This window comes from Ambystoma mexicanum, chromosome 2p (genome assembly GCF_040938575.1).
Source record: "Ambystoma mexicanum isolate Mex_15411 chromosome 2p, UKY_AmexF1_1, whole genome shotgun sequence".
Classification (NCBI taxonomy): domain Eukaryota; kingdom Metazoa; phylum Chordata; class Amphibia; order Caudata; family Ambystomatidae; genus Ambystoma; species Ambystoma mexicanum.
The window spans coordinates 1,282,036,717-1,282,059,914 of record NC_090923.1 but is presented as its reverse complement, the minus strand read 5'-3'; the positions used below and the strand labels follow the sequence as shown (position 1 = coordinate 1,282,059,914).

The 23,198-nt window shown below is 47.8% G+C and overlaps 1 protein-coding gene across 1 annotated transcript in view; it reads right to left on the bottom strand.

The window, feature by feature from the left end:
* GSPT1 (G1 to S phase transition 1) overlaps window positions 1–23,198 on the bottom strand; it is a 647,462-nt gene that overhangs the window by 407,186 nt on the left and 217,078 nt on the right. Inside the window, exon 7 of the mRNA XM_069645596.1 lies at window positions 22,203–22,383. Within this exon, the coding sequence (XP_069501697.1) occupies window positions 22,203–22,383 (181 nt within the window). The remainder of the gene's footprint in view (window positions 1–22,202; window positions 22,384–23,198) is intronic.

Here is a 23,198-nt window from a genome sequence, read left to right as displayed (position 1 = left end):
AGCCTCACACATGGCATCCTTGCCATCCTGAACCATAGCAAGGAAACCGTCCTGTTCGTCCCCATCGGGAATATGATCAGCCGCTAATGCAAGACAGTTCCACAGAGTGTGTGTGTGAAACGAGACAAGGCACATATGGAGTTGGCCGCCTGAAGCGCCATACCCCCCGAAGAAAACACTTTCTTCGCCCAGTCGTCAAAACGTTTATCGTCCCTATCCGGAGGGATGGTAGGATACGACGCCTGCTTTGCTGGGGCCGTAGCCGCCTGCACCACCAAACTCTCCGGGGTGGGGTGCCTAGACAAGTAGCAGGGGTCGCTACTGGCTGGACGGTATTTTCGCGACAAAGACTTGCCCACTGCCGGGAGACTCTCCGGAGCAGTCCAAGCCGCCGCCACCCTTCTCTGCAAAGCCATATGAAAAGGCAAAACCGGGTCAGTGGGTGGACCGAGATCAAGGATGTCCGTGAGATCATCCTGAACGAACTCCCCTGGGGGAGCCGACCAACCCAAGTACTCGGTAACCCGAGACATAAGGCGCCGATATGACGAATCGGCATGAGTGCCAGGCTCCGGCCAACAAAACTCCACCTCCGGGGAGGTGTCCAATCCACTGGCATCATGCAGCGACTGCCTCAGGTCATCAAACTGACTATGGCCCGAGATAAGTTCATCCGGAACCGGAACCGGAACCAGACCGCCATCAGAGCCTTCATCACCCTCTGAAATGTACTCCAGGCGGGGAGAGGAAGACCTCTGCGGACCAAACCAGTGCCGGACCTCAGCCATAGCCTTTTTAGGGGCAAACCCCACGCCACGGGGCCCCTCCGACACCACCGCCTCGAAAGGCGTCGAGGGCGCCGAGCGAGTCGGCGTCGACAGAAAAGGCGTCGAGGGCGCCGAGCGAGTCGGCACCGGCAGAAAAGGCGTCGACGTCAGCTGCAACGCCTCCAGCATCGGAGGCGTCGACACAGTCCTCGAAGCCGGAGCTCCGAGCGTGTCTCTCGACAGCCTGGGCGCCGATGGCGTCGACGACCCCCTCTAAGACGGAACCTCGAGAGTAATCGTCGACGACCTCGGTGCCACAGGCGTCGACGTCTTCTTCGAAGGCGGCACAGGATCACGCGGTCACGAGCGCGTCGAGGAACGGGACCTGGAACGGGCATGGCGAGAACAGCTACCCTAGTCCGAGCGGGACCTCTCCCGCGAGCCGTGCCGACCACCCGAGCCCGAAGGCGTACGGGCGGTGTCTCTCGACCGGTGCCGACCGACCCCACTCGGAGGCTCAGACGGACCGGTGCCCTGCGATTCCAGAATCGCTAGCATCTGCTTCCCGAAGGAAGCCCATTCCTCCGGTGTCGCTTGCATGGAGGGATAAGCGACCCACCGACGGGCGGAGTCCTCGGAAGAGGACGGGGAAGGCGACCTATGCCGGCGCTTCCTGGAATGCCTAGAAGAGGCGGAGGAGTGGCGAGACCAACTCCTGGAAGGAGACCCACCAGACTTCCGACGACGACGCGGAGAGTCACCCCTCGAGTCATCGATCGAAAGCCCCACAGACCTCGACTTCCGGGGCTGACACCCGACCTACCGACAGTTTCTTCTTGCCTTCACGCAAGGCCTTCGCCACAGTCGTCCGTATCGTGGGCCTCCCTGAGGCAGCAGAGGCAGGCGTCGTGCGAGTCTGTGACCGACATCTTGGACCCACAGTCCCCGCAGTTCTTGAAGCCCGGACGCGGGGTCGAAGATGAGAAAGACATCGCTACAAATAAACCGAACAGGTTCAACGAACCGAGAAAGAAAACAGTAACTCCAACGAGTCGAGGCGTACCGAGATTCACGAAGCGAACACGTTCGCGGAAAAAACGGAAACTGAGGCTATGGGCGTCGTGCGTCCTACTTATCACATCAGGTGACGTCGGCCGTCGGAGGAGGTCCTCGGGGATGGCGCATCGACGTCATTGGCTCCTGCGTCAAAGATTTTCCGAAGCAGCACAGCTGTGGACATTACCTGTCATAGATATGGAATACGTCGGAGGACCCAATCCCCTCCTGTGTACTACACAGTTTTGTGGTAGTGCTGCTGAGCAGTCAGGCTTATCTCAAGAGGGAATGTGAGCTGTAAGGGTGTTACATAGAGGTCCAGCATTACAAGTATTCAAATAGACTCTTATACCCAAGGTTTCTGTCTAAAACACTTATTAACTTATTTCAGTCATTTATAAAAGATTCACTAGAAGGAGGCAATCTATATCACACAAAAATATACTTCAGTTCTTCACAAGATCAGGTTCTGAGACATTTAAATTACTTTGAAGGAGGAGCAAAATGGCATTCAGAGCATTTAAAGTAGGAGCAAAAAGGCATAAGTCAATAAAACAAATGTCATTACCTGTAACTGTATTTCTCCAGCATTGGTACCTTTCATACATTCACATGCTTGAATATTCCCCGTCGTCAGACTGGGAAACCTCTGTGATAATAAGGTTACTCACCGTAGTGACCACCTTACTCCTAGTCTATAGTCCCCTTTCCTCCATACTTATGGGACATTCCTCCGTCCTGTGGGACGGGAACAGAGCACTTTGTGAAAAGCATTACATTTTTCAAAAATGTGTCCTTCCTCTTTTTACGCGGGGTACCACGCGCGGCTGTAACGCCGTCCTCCTTATCTCTGCCCAGCGCACCGCCCATCAGTCCTTTTCTATCGCCTTTAATCAAAAAAAAGAGGAACCTTATTAGAGGGGACGGTGGGCGGGCGTATGGAGGAAAGGGGACTATGAAGTAAGGTGGTCACTACGGTGAGTAACCTTCTTATACTCCTACGTCCCATCCCCCTTCCTCCATGCTTATGGGAGATTCCCAAGCACTCCTCACAGGAATTACGGGTGGATGGAAAACTCCTTACTGAAAAAGGTTTTTAAGCACAGCCTGGCCAAACTGAGCATCAGATCTGGAGCTCAGGTCCAAACAATAGTGTTTACAAAAAGCCAAAGGAGAGCCCCAGGTAGCCGCTTTCGCGATGGTCTCCCAGGGGACATACTTTTGAAAGGCAACAGCAGCTGCCTTGCCCCGTACCAGGTGTGCGTGAAGCCCTTTAGGAGGCTGGAGGCCCTGAACAGTGTAAGACTCCATAATACAGGCAGCAACTCATCTGGAAATAGTTGCCTTGGAGGCCCGTTTACCCTGCGGCTTACCAAAAGTCACCAAGAGTTGAGAACTACTAAATTCAGATGTTCTGTCCAGATAGAACTTAAGAGATCTAACATCCAGGCAATGCAAACCCTCTCGGCTTCCGAAGCCGGGTTAGGGAAGAAGACGGGCAAGGAGATTGACTGATTAAATGAAAATCAGAGAACACTTTCGACAGAAAAGAAGGATTCGTCCTCAGGACAACCTTATCCTTGTGGAAAACCAAGAAGGGATGCTCCACCGACAAAGCCTGGAGCTCACTCACACGTCTTGCCGAAGTCACAATGACCAAGAAGGACACTTTCCATGAAAGATACATAAGATCTACCGTAGCCATTGGCTCAAAGGCTTATGGCACAGGGTCGTAAGGACCACATTCGGATCCCAATTCGGATGCGGTTTGCGAACAGGAGGGTAAAGACGCATTAGACCTGTAAAGTGCCTTTTGACCACTGGATTTGATAGTGAAAAAGAGCACTGGTCCGTGGATAAACAGGCAGCAACAGCGGAAAGAGAAGTCCTGCATGAGAGGACATGAATGCCCGACTAGATGAGAGACGAAGGCCAGCACCGTGTTGATCGTAGCCACCCTGGGGTCTAGTTGTTTGGCTAAGCACCAGTGGCAGAACCAAAGCCATTTGCTCTTGTATTGAGTTCTCTTTGAGGGCTTCCTGAATAATGTGCATGTTATCAGCAGAGAGGTTGAGATGTTCTAAAGATCTGAACTCAGGCACCAAGCTGAACAATTGTGGGGAGGGGTGGCACAGCTACCGATCTCTCTGGTGAAGCAGGTCGGGAACCAACGGAAGCCTGATCGGTGCGCACACCGACAGATGTTGAAGCTCTGAAAACCAGAACCTGGCCGGCCACCCTGGAGCTATGAGCAGAAGAGAACAGTTCACAGTGTTCCTCAGCTTGCAAATCGTCAGATGAATCAGCGGCGGAAAAGCATAGGCCCTCATGCTGTGCCAGGGAATCTCGAGAGCATCTCCCAGAGAGGAGGCTCCCAGCCTGTTTCTGGAGTCATACAGAGGAAGTTTACTGTTGGCCGACTTTGAGAAACGGTTCAATTCTGGAGTGCCCCAACACTGGAAGATCTGTAAGAGGACCTCCACTTTCAATTCCCACTCGTAGCCGACCATTGTTCGTCCACTGAGGGCATCTGCAGTAACATTCAGCTGGCCCGGGATGTGTACTGCCACCAGCAGATGCCATGCTGCACCGCCCATTCCCAAATCTGAATGGCAAGATCCACCAGAGGAGGGGACTTGGTACCCCCTGTTTGCTGATGTAAAACATGAACACCACATTGTCCGTGCGGACACAGACCACTTGGTTGACAACCAGTCTGAATGCCTTGAGCGCCAGGAAGATCGCCAAGAGCTCCAGGTGATTTATATGGAGGAGCTTGTCTTGGGGCGACCAGAGATCGGAAACTTGAAGAAGGTCCAACGTCGCACCCCACCACAGAAGGGAAGAGTCCATCGTGACTGTCACCAGCAGAGCAGGGTCCTGAAAAGCCACACCCACCGATAGATTGCCGAGAGACGACCACTACCAAAGTTCCGCTCTCATGAAAGCCGGAATCGATATCATTTTCGAGTCTTGATCCACAGCTTGACGCCAAGAACTCCGAACAGCCATCTGCGTCCACCTCATCTTGAGCCGAGCAAGAGGATCAGCCAATACACACGAGGCCATGAGGCCCAGAAGCCTCTGGAACCACCAGGCCGACATGCTTCCAGACTGCGTAAAGACCTGACAAGTGGCCAACAGATCCGGCATTCTATCCCCGGTCAGGTATACTCTGCAGTCGATCGTGTTCCAACGAAAACCCAGGAAAATCAGGTCCTGAGACCCCGTCATGGAGGATTTCCGCCAGTTCACCGACAGCCCAAGGTAGAACAGGAGCTGGAGGAGAGACTGAAGGTTGCTTGAGGCTTTCAACGGACAAGGACTGCGCAGCAGCCAATCGTCCAAATACGGATACACGTGGATACCCTGAAGCCGAAGATAAGCTGCGATAACCGGCATCTTCGTAAAGACACGCGGTGCCGAGCTGAGGCCAAAAGGGAGCACTCGGAACTGGAAGTGCTCCTCCCCCACGGAAAACCGTAGGTACCTCCGATGCGGATTCCAGATAAGGATATGCATATACGCATCCTGGAGGTCCACCACGCTGAGTCAATCGCCCTTCTGCAAAGAGGACTTTATTTGACAAGGCGTGATCATCTTGAATTTCTCTTGGGGTAGAGAGAGATTGAACTGGGAAAGGTCTAGGATGGTGCGCAGGCCAGCCCGGTTGGGTTTGGACACCGTAAACAGCCGGGAATAGAAGCCCTCCCCTCGCACCCCTAGGTTAACTGGTTCCACTGCCCTGATATCCAGTAACCTCTAAATCTCTGCTCTGAGGGAGGATGACCCTGACTGCTGGAAAGGAGGAATGATAGGTGGGGTAGGGGGGAGGGATAAGCGGAAGCCTGCCCGAGCGACTGACGAGGCCCCACCGGTCCTCAGTGATGGTCTGCCACGCCTCCCAATGAGACGCAATGTGTCCTCCCACCGGGGTCTCGTGCGAGCGCAGAGAAACTTCATTTAGCTGGTTTTTCGGTGGCAGCACCACCTGAACCTGAAGAGGAGGCTGAGGAACGGGAGAAAAACCTGCTCTGTTGCTGCCGTCGGCAGGAATTTCCCGATGGAGTATCAACCCTGTGGGACTTTCGGTCCAGAAAACCCCTGAACCCAGAGGAAGGCTGAGGTTGCGAGGACGTTCTCTGTGCCCTGAAAGACTGTTTCACCAGGACAGACAAGGATTTGGTGGTCTGAGTGCTAGCCTTCGTTTTTGTCTGTTCCATGTCCGTTGTGGAATGAAAAAGCTCTTTGCCATCAAAGGGAAGGTCTAAAACCTTATCCGGTACCTCCTTAAAGTGACCCATAGACTCGATTCATGCAACACCCAATTTACTTGTGTCTTGGAAAAGACAACACCATTCAGGCTTCCTCCACTTGAGGCGTGCCTCACCTTCCATCAGCATTAGAATTGCAACTGCAAACTTCTTGATGGCTCTGGCCTCGGAGAACACCAATGAACTAGAACTGAAGTAGATATAATTTGCATTTTCCCTATATATGTGCAAGATCCACTAAGTCGAAATCATGGGCTTCCAGTGGCATTGATCCAAACAACTATCAGTATGTTTTGTTAGAAATTTTGAAATTGGGAAAAATGGCATGATCTGCTGCAGGTGAGAAATTATGTGCTCTGTCTTATACTTTATACAGTTTAAGGAAATAGCTTGTAATCATGGTGTTCAGATATCAAACACAAATGCATTGGAATCACAGTATTTTGTTGTTAGGTGTCATTTTTCTTACTTTTATGATGGATGACATATGCATTTGTAATTGAACGTACAAGTGTTATGTTTTGTTTTTTTATATTATAAAAATATAATCACCCTTTCCTGTGATATAATTTATTTTAATATGGGAGGTATCCTACAACATTTCTACAATGTCAGTACTAACACATTATATTCTCCTACTCTAAACATGTATGTGTCCCTAAAGAATGCCTTTGTTTACTTTTATCTAAATCCCACCACTATCACCCAGTTAACTTTAAACTAACTATATGCCTCAGATAATGTTACAGCCACTATCAGAATTTGAAATAAGATCACGCTTTGAGGTAACCCACCAGCCCGTTTGTCACACTTTATTCACGTGTTTCTTATACTCCACATTTGTTCCATCGCTCCCATCCCATTACATTTCCTGGTTCCCCATTTGCATTTTACACGTTGATTTTCCCGCTCTTCTTTATTCATTGTGTATTTCTTCCACCCGAATCATCTTGGTTTGGACTCCATAGCTCGTCTGTCCGGTCGAATTTGTCCTCTTTTTAGGCATGCTTTGCAGCAAGTTCCTGGGACTTTCACTGCATAGGCCACGTAGTCCATTCAACGATATGGGAGTTTTCACAGGAGTTTGTCCACTGTCAAAACTGCACAGCAGACATGTGTATGGGCATCTGGTTAGGTCCCTCGACCCTTCTCTCTGCTCATAGGTTCGAGTGCCGCCAATTCTCCGGGTATATATAGGGTTCTCTTTCTCCCCGCCTGTAATATAAAACTGAATGAGTTTCCTTTGAAAAATAAGTGTCTCTATCGTCAATTTCTTTCCTTTCAACCCAACCCTTTAAAACCCATTTATGTGTTACCTTTAAACATTCCATTCCTTCTACTCCTCAAACTATCCAGAAGAGACCACATCACTCCAGCCCTAAAAACACTACACTGGCTCCCAGTAAAACTATGCATCACCTTCAAAACAATGTGCATAACGCACAGGGCAATCAGTGGACAAGGAGCAGAAATCCTACAAAAGAAAATAACAGTCTACAAACCAACGAGACCCCTCCGATCAAGCAACGAAATCCGCCTGGAACTCAAACCATACCTTAAGAAAAAACTTGGGAGGCACCTCCTTCTAGAACTTAGCCGCAAAAACCTGGAACATCCCAAAAGAAATAAACACTGAAGATCACCTAAAATTCAGGAAATCACTAAAAACCTGGCTCTTCAACACTACAGACTAAATCTGGAAACAGAAACTGGAAAAAAGATGACTAATCCGGAAAGGACACGGACATCCCCGACCCGAGAGGGTAGCTCTCACGGCACCTGGACGGGTGATACCGGATAGACTGGAACACAGGCGGCACGCACGAAGACTGAGCCAACTCCCCCAGACAATCCCACCACCACTTCAGCCCGTCCCTTAGTTACCGCCAGGTACCACAGTGGTGTGGAATTGTCGAGATATTGGAAATCACCACTCTACCCGAGAGGTTGACATTGGCAGGTGCACTGGTCACAGGAGTATGAAGGGAGGATAAGGGGAGCTATGAGAGAGCATGTTAGAGGTGGGGGCCAGAGGAGTAAGGAACCTTGTATGCCAGTCAGACCCAGATCAGGACAGAGCCGCACCAGGGGAGACTGCGCAAGCAGAGCGCCTAAATTCAGCATAGAGATGCAAACTAAACAACCCTACTAACAATTTCCCTTTCTGCATACACCTCGCAAAACTCCAAACCAAACGCAACCAAAATCTACAGCACAACAAACCGCACAAACTTCACTACATTGCAACAACAAAACAAAAACACGCATAGTCTTGCACAACATTACACGACGACTACTGGCCGCAAACACCCCAGGCCCAGCCAACGGACCCACCGGGCTAAGGCCACCAACAGCACATCACTGCTATCTTGCACTTTTCCTGCCTCCTCCAACTAACTCAACCTCCCCTCCTCTTTCAGAGCCGCCAGAGCGCCAGGGGACCACTCCGGTGGTGATAGTGCGCGATACAAATGTCCTTTAACATTAACATTAGAGAACTTGGTGGCGTGCAGCCAAGCCTGACGAGAGGTGTCCACGGCAAGCACGAGGCCCCAGGCAGAGGTGTGACAAGATGCGCAGCGGTTTCCAGCATATCCTGCGTCAGGACCCGCGAATCCGACAATACCTCTCTGAAATCCTCTAGCTTTTCAGCGGGAATAAATTCCTCCAATTCCGATAGACCTTTCACATTTTCATATTCGCCCCCGCTAACACCAGTTCTGCGTTCTGCTGAGGTAACTGCAGGGCTGAATTAGCGAAAATCCTCATTCCCAATGAGTCAAGAAGCGTGTCCTCTTTGGCCAGAACCTATGTAGCCGTTGCAGAAGACTATGCAGCAGGTCTGGATTGTAAAGTGGCAGCAGCCACTAACGTGGAGGAGGGGGGCGGACATGATGCTAAAGCCACCTCTTCCTAAGAATTGAGCCTATAACGCGCTTCAATCTTCTTGTTGACAAACAGTCCAGAGTGTGGTTTTTTCCCAAACTCTACGGACCTCGGCCAAAACGTCCTTCTGCAAGAACAAGCCAGTATGCTCCGAAGGAGACAAGATGAACGCCCCCGAAAGCACGCCCTCCTTCGGAGTGGTGCCTAGGGTACTGGAAAATCCAACAGACACATTTCCAGCACCCGGTTGTGAATGGCTCTCACAGAGCGCGGCTGGTCTTCGCTATCCTGATCCCCTTGTGTGTCGTCTGACAGATCTGGATCAGGCTGAGATGCATCAGGCGCCAATGCAGACTTGTCCACAGGGGACAACAGAGGCAAGGGAGGAGGAGTTGGGGGAGGTCCGCCGGTAAAGGCGGCGCCGGCAGAACCACAGATGCCGCAGCTGGGATCGTTGCGCAAGCGGACATATCTCCCTAAACAAGCCTTGCAAATACTCCTTCATGGGGTCGGCGTGCATAAGAAACTTGCCAAAAAAGACGTCCTCCGCCAGTGATTTAGGTGTGACTGGAGGAGGCCTCTCATGAGTGGAGTAATTCCAGGGACGCAAGGGAGAGGGTTGCCAAGAGGGCCCTTTCCCACTGGTGTCCACATAAATCAAGGGCGCTGATGCCAGAGGAAGCGAGACATTGTGCGGAAGGGGCATCCGAGTGTTCCAGTCAAACTGGACAAAAAGGATGTGCACAACGAAAACTATGTTCACCTGGAAACCCGCTCCCCACACCTAGGGCCGATGGCGTAGTTGTAAGGGAGGTATCCAAAATGGCCACCTTGGTCTTGCTGGGATCGGCCGCCATTTTGTCAGCACCTGAGGAGAACTGCGACACGTGTGGAAGTGAAACAGGGGTCTCCTCAGGTGGGTCAGGGGTCTTCATCTTAGCCTCAACAAAAGGAACCTCGGCCAAGCCGGTACTGCGTGGCCTAGAATGTTTTTGAGACATGCTATCAGCCAGACAAGCCTTCAACGGAAGGACCTCAGCACTGCCGGTAACGGAGGAATTCCGGACCAAGACCTCACTCCGTGCCCCCTTCAACAGATCTGGTGTCAACGCTTGAATGGGAGCGATGAACACACCTCACCGACAATACCTTGACAGGCCTCTCAGAACTGTTGGTCACCCTAGCCTCCAAACGAGGGGCCTCGGACCCGAGCCCGGTATCTAAAGCCCCTTCACAATGGGCCTTGAACTTTCGTTCGGTATCGACAACTTCAACTGAGGCCTCAGGTCATACCCCAGTGTTTTTACGGGAAGCTCCAGCCAAGGAGACCTCAAAGCAAACTCCGGTATCCGCTGTCACAGTAGAACTGAGCTCTCCAACAGCCCCCACAGGAGGAGCCTCGGATAGTAATCCGATGTCAATAGGCCCCTTACGGAGGCCTTCGGAGAAAACTCTTGACAGTTTTTAGGCCTAGAAGGCACTTCAGGGCAAGCCCCGGTAAGAGCTTTTGCTGCTCCTCCCGGACCGGGAAGACCCTGGGAAGGAGTCCCCCAGTTGGGGTGCTCTAAAAAGTAAAGAACTCACCAGGCGTTACTTCTTTTCGTCGATGAACATAAGAAAATGCAATGGGGAGGGGAAGAGCGCTGAAAGACCTCCTCCCACTGCTCCAAACGACGTTGAAGCGCCCGGACCGAAAGGGAGTCGCAGTAAAAACCCGAGTCCCCACCGGTGGTCCGGACCCAAGCACTCTAAACAAAGAGGATAGGGATCCACCCTAGTGAAACGTCGCTGACGAGAAGAACAAGTAGGAAAGTCTAACTGATACGGCACGACCGCTAAGCCACAGCAAGAGAGACCACTGGAAGGAAAAAAAAATAATCTTCCGAAGATGCAATTGCGTCCAGTCCCGAGCGAGCGGAGAAAAGGACAGAAGGGCGGTGCGCTGGGCGGAGCTGAGGAGGGCAGGGTTACGACCGCGTGCTGTACCCCGCGTAAAGAGAGGAAGGACACATTTTTGAAAAATGTGATGCTTTTTTACAAAGTGTTCCGGTCCCGTCCCACAGGAGTAAAATAATTATCATTTATTTTTTAATATACATTCATTATTTCCATAGAGAATGCATGTAAATACCCATTTGTGGCCCATGAGCCATTCTATTGTGTAGCCCCTCCACCTCACTTTGGTCCTTTATGGCCCCAACCAATGAGGTGACAGGGTTTAAACTCTGCCCCAGTCAGCCATCTTCAGATTTTGAACCATAGGAACTACAGTATGATGGGTGCTGAGTTTAGGAGCAGCCTCTCTGGGGAGGCGGATGGGCACATGTGAATCTATGAAAGATACCAATGCTGGAGAATTACAGTTACAGGTAATTAACGAAGACTTTGGATCTTTCATAGATTCAGATGCTTGAATAGAATACCAAGGAAAGGCGGAAAGGATGCTGGTCCTACCTTATGCAAAGAGGTGGCAGAGCACTGCATGTCTAACTGCAGATTCTTTGTTGGTATGCTCTGCCAGAAAGTAATGTTTAGCGAACATGTGCAGAGTGCTCCAGGTAGCGGCTCTGCATATGTCCTTCAAGGCTACCCCTGAGTGGAACGCTACTGATGCCTCTGGTGGAGTGTGCCAAAGGCAGCTTGGTGAGGGGGTCGCCCTTCACTTGATGACAGTGGGTGATACATAGAGAGACCCATCATGCCAAACTGTTTGGATATATGCTGTCCTTTTGTACGACCAGAAAAGGCAAAGAACAGTCTGTTTGAAGAGCGGAACGCCTTAGTTCTCTGTAAGTAAAAATGTCAAACCTCTAGCCACATCTAGAGAATGCAATGCTCTTTCTGCTTCGGAGGTATGATTCTGGAAAAAAGATGGCAAAGCAATGCGCTCTGTGAGTGTCATTTCCGATAAGACCTTGGAAAGGAATTTAGGGCGTGTTCTCAAAATGAAGCGGACCTTCTGAAACAAGGTAAAAAGGAGGTTCTGAAGACAAAGCTTGCAATTCAAATATGGAAAGACTACCGGTCCCATCCTTCTGAGTTTTGCTGCAACGGGCGCCAGACATTTGGTAAACACTCTCAGTGCGGACTTTAGCCCGAACGGTAGCACCTAGAATTGGAAATGCAGGTCTCCTACAGCAAACCTGAGGAACTGTCTGTGGGCAGGATCAATTGGAATGTGGAAGTATGCATCCTCCAAGTCCAGAGTGGTTAGGAAGTCGTTTGTTTAGCTACGGTAGGACACCCTGCAGGGAAATCGTCTTGAATTTGATGCGTTTGATGTATTCGTTGAGCGCTCTCAAATCTAATATGGGTCTACACTGGCAGTTTTTCTTTGCGATTAGAAAGAAACGGGAGTAAAAACCTTTTCCCTTCTGAGGGCAAGGAACTGGTTCTATTGCTGCTTTGTGCAGTAATTTTTGCACTTTGGACATGACTTGCTTTAGCATATGCACTTTGTGAGGGGTGGGAGCAAGGGATGGAGGTTGGTCTAGGAATGCTATGGTGTGACCCTCGCGGACCACCTGTAACACCCACTTGTCCGATGTTATTGAATGCCAACATTGAAATAATTGGCTTACTCTTCCCCCCCACAGGTGTGTGACATTGAGGGGGAAGAACGGGCCTGTCAATTTTGTTTGTTCTGGGCTTTAGCTTGAGTAGAGCAGCGTCTTCCTCTTTGGGAGTACTTGTTGGAGGATTGGTATCTGTTGCCCTGAAATGCGTTTCCTTGCGTCTTGACCATAGGAAGATCGTTTATATCCTCTGTCTTTTGACAATGAGCCTCGAAAAGGGCATAAAGACCTAGGGTCTCTAGATTTATCCTTTAAGGAACTGATGGCTCGAGCTGTGTCCCTGTCTATTCCATTTAGGTGACCATCTTCCAAACAACTCTTGCCCATCAAAGGGCATGTCCAGTATTTGTGCTTGCAAATTTGTGCTGAAATTTGTTGTGGCCTTCATCCAGGCCTGTCTCTTTAGTACAGTGCCGTGAGCAATCTCCCTGAATACTGACTCAGCCACATCGACTGCAGCATCGATCATGTGATCTGAAGTAGCTTCTCTGTCTGCAATGATTGACTTGGCTTCTTCCTGGAGATCTGCAGGTAGATGTTTGGTCAGTTTGGACATGCAAAGCCAAAGTTCACGGTCAAACCTAACAGTTATGACCAGCGCGTTGCCCGCTCCAACAGTGGCTTCCAACTTACAACCTTCCTTGTCTGGCGTTGCGGACAGTGGTGATGAAGGGTTGTCTAACTTTTTTCTGGCCACTACAGTGATAAGAGTCTGGCTTAGTATGACCCCCTTAGACAAAGCGGTGCCGAGTCTGGTGCCTTGTATTTCTTTTCCGGTCTTGAAACCAGCACCGGCGTAGATAATGGCGTGGCCAGTATCTTCGACCCAGACTCCCATATGGTGTTAAGAAGAGGAATGGTGGTAACCGTTCTTCTGCGCTTGTCCCTGTGCTCGTAAAGCACTGACTTCTTCTCTTCCGATGCAACTTGTAATGTGAACAAGTCCACAGCTTTTACAATAATAGTATGAAACGATACTAAATCGTCTGGTGGTGAAGCATCACCTGGAGAGTCTTTCTTTCTGGGCTTCTCAACGATATAATCGTCCCATTTGCTGGGAGCATCAGGCTCCTGTGTGATCTCCCCTTCTTCAGGGTCTGAGAAATCCCTGAACGGGTCCTCTTGCCAATCCGAGACTAACGCAGACGATGGCACCATAGTTGAATCTCGAACCGGAGATCGGGGTCTATGTGACGCTGCTGGAGACTGGACCCTTGAAGCACAGAGTGTTCTGCTCCTGAGTCTACGTGGAGGCTCAGGCGATCGTGCTCTTTTCTGTGGTCTACTCCTGAAAGGGGGATGTCTTGGTGTACTATGTCGAGGTGAGATGTCCCTCTTGGGGGTTCTCGACTCCTTCGGCACAGATGACCTATTCTTTTCTTCTTGATTACTATTGAATTCATCGATGATCCTTCGCATCGATTCCATGAGCACAGGGTCATAAAGATTGGCAACGACCTCAGTAGACTGCTACCAGGGAGGACTGTTTTCCTTGGGGGTGAGAAAAGGTTGCTCACCAAGAAATTCTGTGTCTGAGAACTCCTCTTGAAGAATTATGTCAGGCAGGTCTGTCATCTCTTTTAAAGGAGATATTTGTGTTCCAAGGGGTTCAGGAGCCTCTGAAAGCGGAGGCTTTGCTGCCATAGGCTTGGGGAGACTGCTCACATTGGATGTTTTATCTGTGACATCCGCAAGGGGCATTTTGGGCCTTATTTCTGACATAGACGAAGAGGTTTGCGGTGTGGTCAACGGTGCTTTCGTCAATGGTGGCTTCGTGGACAACGGCTTCGTCGACAGTAGTTTTGTGGACGAACACTTTGAAGATGGTTGATGACTCTTATCCGTGGACAAGAGCTTCGTCGACGAGTAATGAGCTTCCTTCGTCGACGACTGTTTTGTAGAAGTTGACCTTGACGAGGATTTGGTCGTGGACGATGAGGCTTGGAGTGTCGTCGACGATTAGGGTTTCGTCGGCGGATCTCCATCTTTACTGCCGCTTGTAGACGAATGCCTCACCCCATCCGCCCCCCGTTTTTTTGAGAACGCCTCCTTACCTTTGTAGGTGTTTTTTTTGCATCATGTCGTATTTTGAGCCCTCCAGAGCGCAAGGGAGGCATGGAAGAAGTGGATTCCAGCTTTCTCTTACTCTTTAGAGTAGGAGAGGAACAAGAGGCCCTTCTCTTAGAAGTTTGGCTTAGTAGATAGTACACAAGCTGTTTTGGCAGACTCCTCATCAGAGGATATACCTTTGGCTTCTAGATGTAACAAAAGTCTCCTGTGTCTGTCTTGCAGGGTTCTGGTGGAGAAAGACCTGTAAACGTCACATATTTTGATGTCATGAGGGTATAGGCAGTAGATGCAGAGGTCATGTGGATCCTTCATGTAGACCAGTTTTTTCCTGAACAGGGAAGACTTCTTCGAAGCCTGAAGTTCAGCCATGCTGAGGAGAAATTCACTCGTCGAATTTGAGGCAAGAAAAAAGATTCTCGGTGCCGAAAAGTTCAGAATAGATTGCCCTTAAGCAGGGGAAACAGTAGAATATATTATAAGAATATATACTACACAAAAAAGGAGAAAAATATTTGAAAGCTCAGAGAGCTGGAGGATTCCCTCTGTTAGACTGCATTGAAAAATGTGATGGCTGACTGGGGCGGAGCTTAAACCCTATCACCTCATTGGTTGGGGCCATAAAGCAACAAAGTGAGGTGGAGGGACTACACAATAGAATGGCTCATAGGCCACAATCAGTATTTACATGCATTCTCTATGGAAAAATGGATGTATATTAAAAAATTTTAATAATTATTTTATCACCGAGGATACCCAGTCTGACGACAGGGAATATTCAATCATCTGAATCTATGAAAGATCCAATGCTGGGGAAGAACAAGTTACTCTAAAACAGTGAAAATAGTTTGAGTTCACCAGAGGAGTTGATTCAATGCAATAGGTTAGGCCAAAGTCAATGGGCTAAAGTCTTGTATAGGATAAAGCAGTTTGGGCAGTTAAATGGAAAAGTCTTTGCCAAAGTTCTCAGAAGTAGTTCGTAAAAGAAAGATTCATATGTCTGGTCACAAGCTGACTAGGCCTGCAAGTTGCCAAAATTTCACGCACTTTTGAAGTGAGAGGTAAGTTCTCACGGTCGGGTGTTCACAGTAGCTTACAATGAAGAAAAAGATGCAGCTGGAGACGTCTGTTCCTGGCAGTTCCTGCAGATCTCGTTCCTGAACTTCAGTCGTGGGGACAAGAGGGATGACGTCGGGGCACTCCTGCACTGCACTGGGATTGGTCAAAAAGCTGGCAAAGGCAAATCTTCGATTCCGGTAGCTGTAGTCAAGCACACAAGCTGGTGTCCTTCTCCCTGGGTTTTCTGTTTCCTGCAGCACTCTGAGGAAAATACAACCAGCTCTGAGAATGGTATCCAGGTGGCTTACGAGTTGATTGGTCCCACCAACTCAAAGGAAGAAGTCATCATAGAAGGGCTTACCTGTCGAGATGAACTTGGCAATTCGGACTTGCAGCAGGGCTGCACCGGGCAAACCAACGGTCCAGGGGTTGCAGCAGCCGTCCAGCTTGTCTTTAGTTCTTTCGTTCCAGTGGTCGACTCTCCTTCCAAGCCAAGAGACCCGCCTTTTAAACAGTTTGCTCCCATTCATTCCAGCCTAGCTGCCACTCAGCCAGCAGTATGGCTGTCCTTGCCGGACAGTCAGCCAGCCAATCATGCCAGAGTGCATTCGGGTCTCCTATGAGACCAAGCACGGAGTTTTGGGCACCTCCCTCACTTCCTGGCCACCCCAGACACTCCGGAGCCAGAGGCGGTCTTCAGTCCTGAAGCCCGCCAAAGGCATAGGAACAAAGGGACCAAACCTGGTGTGGCTTGCAGAGACACATTCTAGTAGGACCTTTCCAAAAAGAAATGGCGAAAAAAGAAGACCGGGACCAGTTTAAACAAAGGCGGCTCAGATGCCATCTTGAAAAACATGGCTCCCGCAATTTAACGCTACCGGTGTTCGCGGTCGGGAAAAATCATGGTAGTTCATTGTAAAACCACTGCCACCAACCATTTCGAGAGGAAAGGATAGCATTTGACTGCTACATGAGTTTCTAGACATAGGGGATACTAGGTAACCCCTCCAGCACTGTCATGTAAGATAGCGTGTGCTGGGTCTAGGAATTTTGGAAAAACTAGCAAAGTCAATTTCACTTTACTTTCTCTGGGAAACAAAGGCTTCCCCTGTGTCACTGCACTGAGGGTGCTGTGTGACACAAATGAAAAGATGATGCCCATAGAGTTGTCTAAAACTCCATAATCAAAAAACACAAGAGTAAAACGCACATTAAAATTACGAGAGTGTGGGAAAAAGGTACACACTCTCTCCAGTTAAAAAAAAAAATCAACTCCACAAAATCCAGCAAAGATGCTGGGGGTCTTTAAGGTGAAGGGAATTGGCACTTTTATGAGAATTCTCCCTAACACAGCAGGCTGCATTCACAGCTACAGTAAAGCATACACAGGAGCCATCTTTGACAAAATGGCACCCGGTCTTATTTTTTCACCATTTCTTTGTGGAAAGATCCTGCTTGAGATTTCCTCTGCGCGCCAAACCACGTTTGGTCTCTTTGTTCATTTCGCCTTTGGCAGGGTTCACAAGTGAAACCCGCCTCTGGCTCCAGAGTGTATGGGGTAGGCAGGAAGTGAGGGAGCTGCCGAAAATTAGGAGACCCAAATGCACTCTGTGGTGATTAGCCGTCTGACTGTCCGGCAAGGACAACCACCGTGCTGGGTGACTGACAGCTAGGCTGGAATGAATGGGAGAGAACTGAATAAAAGACTAATCTTTTGGCTTGGAAGGCAGAGTCGATCACTGGACGAAGGAACCGAAGAGCTTGAAGAGGAAGCCTGCTGCAACTCCTAGACCGTTGGTTTGCACGGTGAAGCCCTGGTGAAGTGCCGAAATGCCAAGTTCGCATCGACAGAGAAGCCCCTGCAAGGAGGACTTCTCCCCTTGAGCTGGTGGGACCTATCAACTCCAAAGTAAGCCACATGGACATCCATCTCGGAGCTGGTTGAATTTCCACAGAGTTTCTGCTGGAAACCGTATAGCTAGGGAGAGGAACACCAGATTGTGTGCGTAGCTTTTAAGCTGGCCTAGCGATCCAGGTACATCCTCCTGACTCAAAGGAAGCATGACTGACCGAGCCTGAGCCCCCTCAACAGTGTGCGGGACCCCAGAGGCAAGGAAAGTCCATCTCGACAGTCAAGAACCACAGTGTTGCTATTTGTGGTAGACACGAGGAGCTGAAACGATGAACAGCCACTGAAAGCGAAGTTTGCCGGTTGCACATTTTTGCCATCCCAGTGCATTGCAGGAGTCCCGACATCCTCCCTCTTGTCCCCACGATTGAGGCCCAGGAACCGTGAGATCTGCAGAGCTGGACATGAACAGAAATCAGCTGCATCTTTTCTTCATTTCTAAGGTACGTTAAAACAAGTCTAAGAGAACTTACCTCTTACTGTAGAGTTGCTTGAAACTTCTACAACTCACAAGCCTAATCAGCTTGTGGGCCTACATTTGATTCTTCTTTTCATCAAAGGCTCCTAAGAACTTGTGCAGACTTCCATTTACTTACCAGAAGTGCTTCATCCTTTACAAGACTTTTTTCCATTGACTTTGGCTTCGCCTATTGAACTGAATGACTCTTCTAGGAAAATCTAAAGGTATTTGCCTGCTTAAGAATATTTGTGGTCTTTTGTTGTTCTAATAACCTTTGCCTTTTCCAACTTTTAAGAGTATTCTAAATTCCAACAATAAGATATGAATGTCCCCAGCACTCTAGTTATTGATGTCACCTGTGGCTGTAGTTTGTGTCTGTGGGCCATCCGAAAAGGGTCTTCACTGATTTAGAAACTAAGATTGTACAGTACTGAAGTGTATTTGTGTTACTATTCTATTGCTCCCTTCTGATGAAGGCTTTATAACTGACTGAAAAATAAATTAATAATTCTATGACAAGACAGGAGGCTCGCATTATGCCTTTCTCTTTTTTGCAAGCAGAGCTTGCTGCTCGTTAAAAACAGCTTCCAGTATATCCAGCCTTTGGGTAATAGGCTGCACTCCTTGAGACACCGCTCTGGTCAAGGAATCTCCTAGTACTTGCTTGAAGCTCTGTGACAGGTCTGAGTCCTGTTGGTAAGGACTTTCTTGAGAAGAACAACTGACACCACAAGCACACCCTATGTAAAAAATGAATTCAGTATGATTGCAATGAAATGAAAGATTAGTATATCTGAGGATGTGTTTTAAGGTGCAGAGGAGAAGGATGCAACCTTGACACCTAGGTTGCGTGATATACAGAAGATACAAAAAAAGTTCCCTAGGCGGAAACTCACGTCCCCTGCACACTATCCTTTGTCTGGAAAACCAGACCAATAATTAGAAGTGTTCAAACATGACATTAAATCAATTTATATATATTTAGAAATAAATGTTCTTGAAAGATACATTTCTCAGACAGTTTTAGGTCACAAGAAACTGTCTTCTTTTTATTCATGATGACGAAGTCAGGAGGGGCCCAACGCGTTTCGAGTGCATCACACACTTCATCAGGGGCAGTAAGTGATTTCTAAAGAGAAATTACAATTTGTGCTTACATTAGTGTATAGACATAATTTTCAGCATAATTTAGTAAACAATTTTGACAATATATGTTCAATACATTAGTACCATATATCTGCCTATACAGCATCTTGGTATATGTGGTTATCATGTTTCCCATCTTTGAGCATTCATCATAACCATTTAGAAATTCTAGTAATAGAAACCTCAATGTTATTGATTTAGTTCTAGTCTTTACAAGGAAAATCCAAAATTTTAACATAATATTCGCAAAAAAATTAAGTGAATAAGAATTCCTAACTGTAGTAGTCAAGTAGCTAAAGAGAAGAAATAATGGTGTGTATATAATTAGCCTAAAAGGAAAAAATGGAGGAAGATTCTAACCTAGTGATTTTCAATCTTTAAAGAGCGCTGTCAGCAAGCCGATAACGGGGTGGAATAGTCCTCTCGATAGGAACTTCCAATTTAGTCCGCCAAGTACGGCTGGGGGCTTTTAAGGCTTCTGCTTCCAAGTGCTGTCTGTTAAATAAGGCCAGAATGGGACTAGGTTATTAAATAAAACTAAATAGGATAACTACTTTAAAGTGCATAAAAAGGACTTACATAGAAGTCCGGACATTCACTCCTTGTGTAGAGGCTGCGGAAGACCCAACTGGATCAGGCTGTCAAGTCTCCGTGTTTCCCGTTCAGGTCTAAAGTAAAAACGGTAAGGGCTTAAATTAATCTACTGTGGACATCGTGGGGATGGAGTCCATAAGAAGGTGATTCTAACTAAATGTGAGGGATATGCTCTTACCTTAAATACGTAGTACAGGCCCATGGAGTCAGGATCCCTCGGGATAACTGGACTCCATGTTGTTTGTACTTACGTTATTTGTGTGTATAAGGGCCATGACGTCGTCACGCACATGCGCGTGTGACGTTAATGCCCGACTTTGCAAAATGCGTATTTTAGGTTTATTATTTGAATAATAAACTGAGTGTGTACAACACACTCAGAGTAGGGATGAGCATGATTTCTTCCCACTCCTCTTCTGACCATTCTTGTGAGGTAGAAGGAGTAGCACCGGGACTTTTGTAATGAGCCATAATGTTAGCAAGGCTAACTGCTGTGTTGTCAGCAAGGGATCAAAGTTAGTCACCTTTGACAATTCTAGTCTGAATCCCTTTTTGCTCCGGTGGAAAACTTGATATACTTTTTTTTTTTCTCTTTCCAAGACCGTGTCACTCCACTTTTCTCCTCACTCGGCATACGCAACGCAACAAAAACTTGGCGCTGCCAGCGGAAGACCTCCCAGGAGATGACGGGAATTCAGCTCCTCCCGCCTCCCTGGGTCCTGTCGCACGGCGTGTTCGACTGCGCGGAACCGAGGAGCGGGGCAGGGAGTCTGAGGCGAGTGCGTTCCTAGCGGCGCCTGCCCCGCCTCCTCTTCACAGAAAAATCTTGCGGCGCCCGACGCGAACGCGTGAGAGAAAACTAAACGAACGCACTGAAGCACACTTTAGTTCACTGTAAGAATTGTATTTACTTTCTGATAAATAGTTTACATTCGCGCGGCTTACAAGCTTCTCATGCAAAGTTCTATACTACGCTGCTATAGCTATTAACTTAAACAAGAGAGTGAATTATGATGTACTTATCTCATGGCAGCAAAAAGAAAGAGGAAAGGACCGGGGACAGTAGGGTTCTTATAGGATGACCTATCACCGCATTGGAGCATGGGATAGGGTCAGGACTACTGCACTGCTGGAGGTTCATGGGAGTTTGAGAGTTTTCTCGAGATGTAAGACTCTGGTTAGAAACTTTTGAACTTCGGATTGGCAATTTTCTTTTTTTTTTTTTTTTAAAGCACAAAGGTAGATGTTTAAAAGTATAAGTTGAAAAGCTGTTGTGGCAGTATTAAAGAAAGATAAAGCATAATGCTCGCCTCCTTGTCTTTAATAGAATGAAGACTTCCTGAGCTGTCAGCGTTGGCAATCTTTATTGTTTATGCAAGAAACCTTGAGTGTAAGACTTTACTTGAACACCTGTAACTGTGAATCTTTGTGTAACTCCACTACAGTTCACATTTACCCCTCTTGAGATAAGCCTGGCTGCTAAACACGCTACCAAAACAGTGTAGTACAAGTTTATACCAAAGATTGGGTTGCCTATACCTGTAGTCAGAGTTGGGTGTAGTGGTTCCAGAGGGTACTGCATACAAACTTTGCCCTACAGACTCCACACTCGCTCTCCTGAGACTAAGCTTCAACTGCTCATCCACATACCTTGAATGGGTTTTGGCTAACCGCTTTGAGATCCCTGTTCATCATAACTACGGTAGCCTACCAAAATCTGTCCACCAGGCCAGGTTCCTTAAATCCATCTTCACGGTGCTTAATTGAACCCTTCACCATTCTCACACTTCCCAAGTCTAAGCATTAGCTGCTCAGTCACACTATACAGATGGTGTTTAGCAAGAGTCTCTCTGTACACCAGAAAAGGATAGCCACTCAATCTGCCCACAGGGTCGATTTTGAAAATCCATTGCAACAGGAACTAAGGAAGCAATTGCCAACTACTCAAGAGTATATACAGCGATGACAACACTTCCTGCGAGAGTGCGGACAAGCCATTACCCATCCGATCCGCATCGGTGCCACATGGTGGCTATTGAAAATGTCCAACAGATTACTGTTAGGAAGGGGTTTCAATAGTAAGGATGAAATGCGTGGTATCAATGTATACATTAGAAATGCACATTTTCATTAAAAAACTTTGAAAAAGCTGTAATCACAACCATAGATAACTGTCTGACAAACCATTTAAAGCGAACATTGATGCAAAATTAGAAATGTTCTTTCTTGATAATTCATTAACAAACAGATCAGGCTGCTAACAAGGTATCATTCATTACGAAATACTACAGTAATTAGTCCAGAGGTAAAATAACCATCTGAACAATGCCAGGTTAGATACTGCAATAATTCTTTTTTGGTTAGAAAAGCTATGAGAGTCCAGAAAAACAATTAGGAGGCAGGTCTTACCAGCACAGCTAGATCTGCTTGTGACGCACCACCAATCATGTTTGGGACAAAGCTCTTGTGCCCTGGGGCATCTAGGATAGTGAAATGCTTCTTCTCAGTCTCGAAATAGGCACGACCCACTTCTACTGTTTTACCTTTGTCCCGTTCTTCCTGGTTTGTGTCTAAAGCCCAAGAAAGATACCTAAGAAAAAAATGATTTACCAGAAAGTCATCAGACAGTGCTCGAGTATCTTACTTTACATGTCAATGCTTACAATATTTTTTTCTGTCCAGAGCAACTTCACAAGTCAAATTCTTTTCATCTATTTTCAGAATATGCAAACGTGCAGCTAAAGCAAGCTTGGCAAAGTTCTACTCAAATGAATCTCCTGTCCATGCTCTTTGAAGACCTTGAACAAAACATAATTGTTAAAACCAATAATATACACATAGAAGTCTAATATTATTTACCAATAGGTCTTTACATAGCTTGTATTTGGTGGGGATAGATAGACAGACAGACAGACAGACAGACACTCTACCGGTATGCTATTTTCATAGCAAACAGCAACATACTTGTAATAAATAAAAATCTGTACTCCAGTGTTTTGTTTTTCTAGCAAGAACAGCAAGAAGATTGGGGAGGTGGGGGGCGGGGTGGCAGGGAACAATGAAGGTAGTCTGGACTGAAGACTCCTGCAAGAATGGCTGAGGAAGCACAAATGCAGAGTTCTCCATCTAGATGTCGGGTAAGACTTCGATTCAATTCAGAGTCCCAGAAGGTGCAAAGGCCAGAACCAAAGGGCTTAGGACAAACAAGGACATCTTGCAGAATTCCCCCATTGAGGAGGGCACAGAAAACAGTGGCACTGACCAAAGAGGTGACCAGAGAAACAGGTCAGAGGTGGCTCAGGTAGACAAAGAACTGAGCAAAGGTAGCAGGATAGTCCCACAAAGAAGAGCAGCTACAGAACAGAGTCTAGATAGCCCACAAAAAAAGCTAAGATTTGTCAAGCA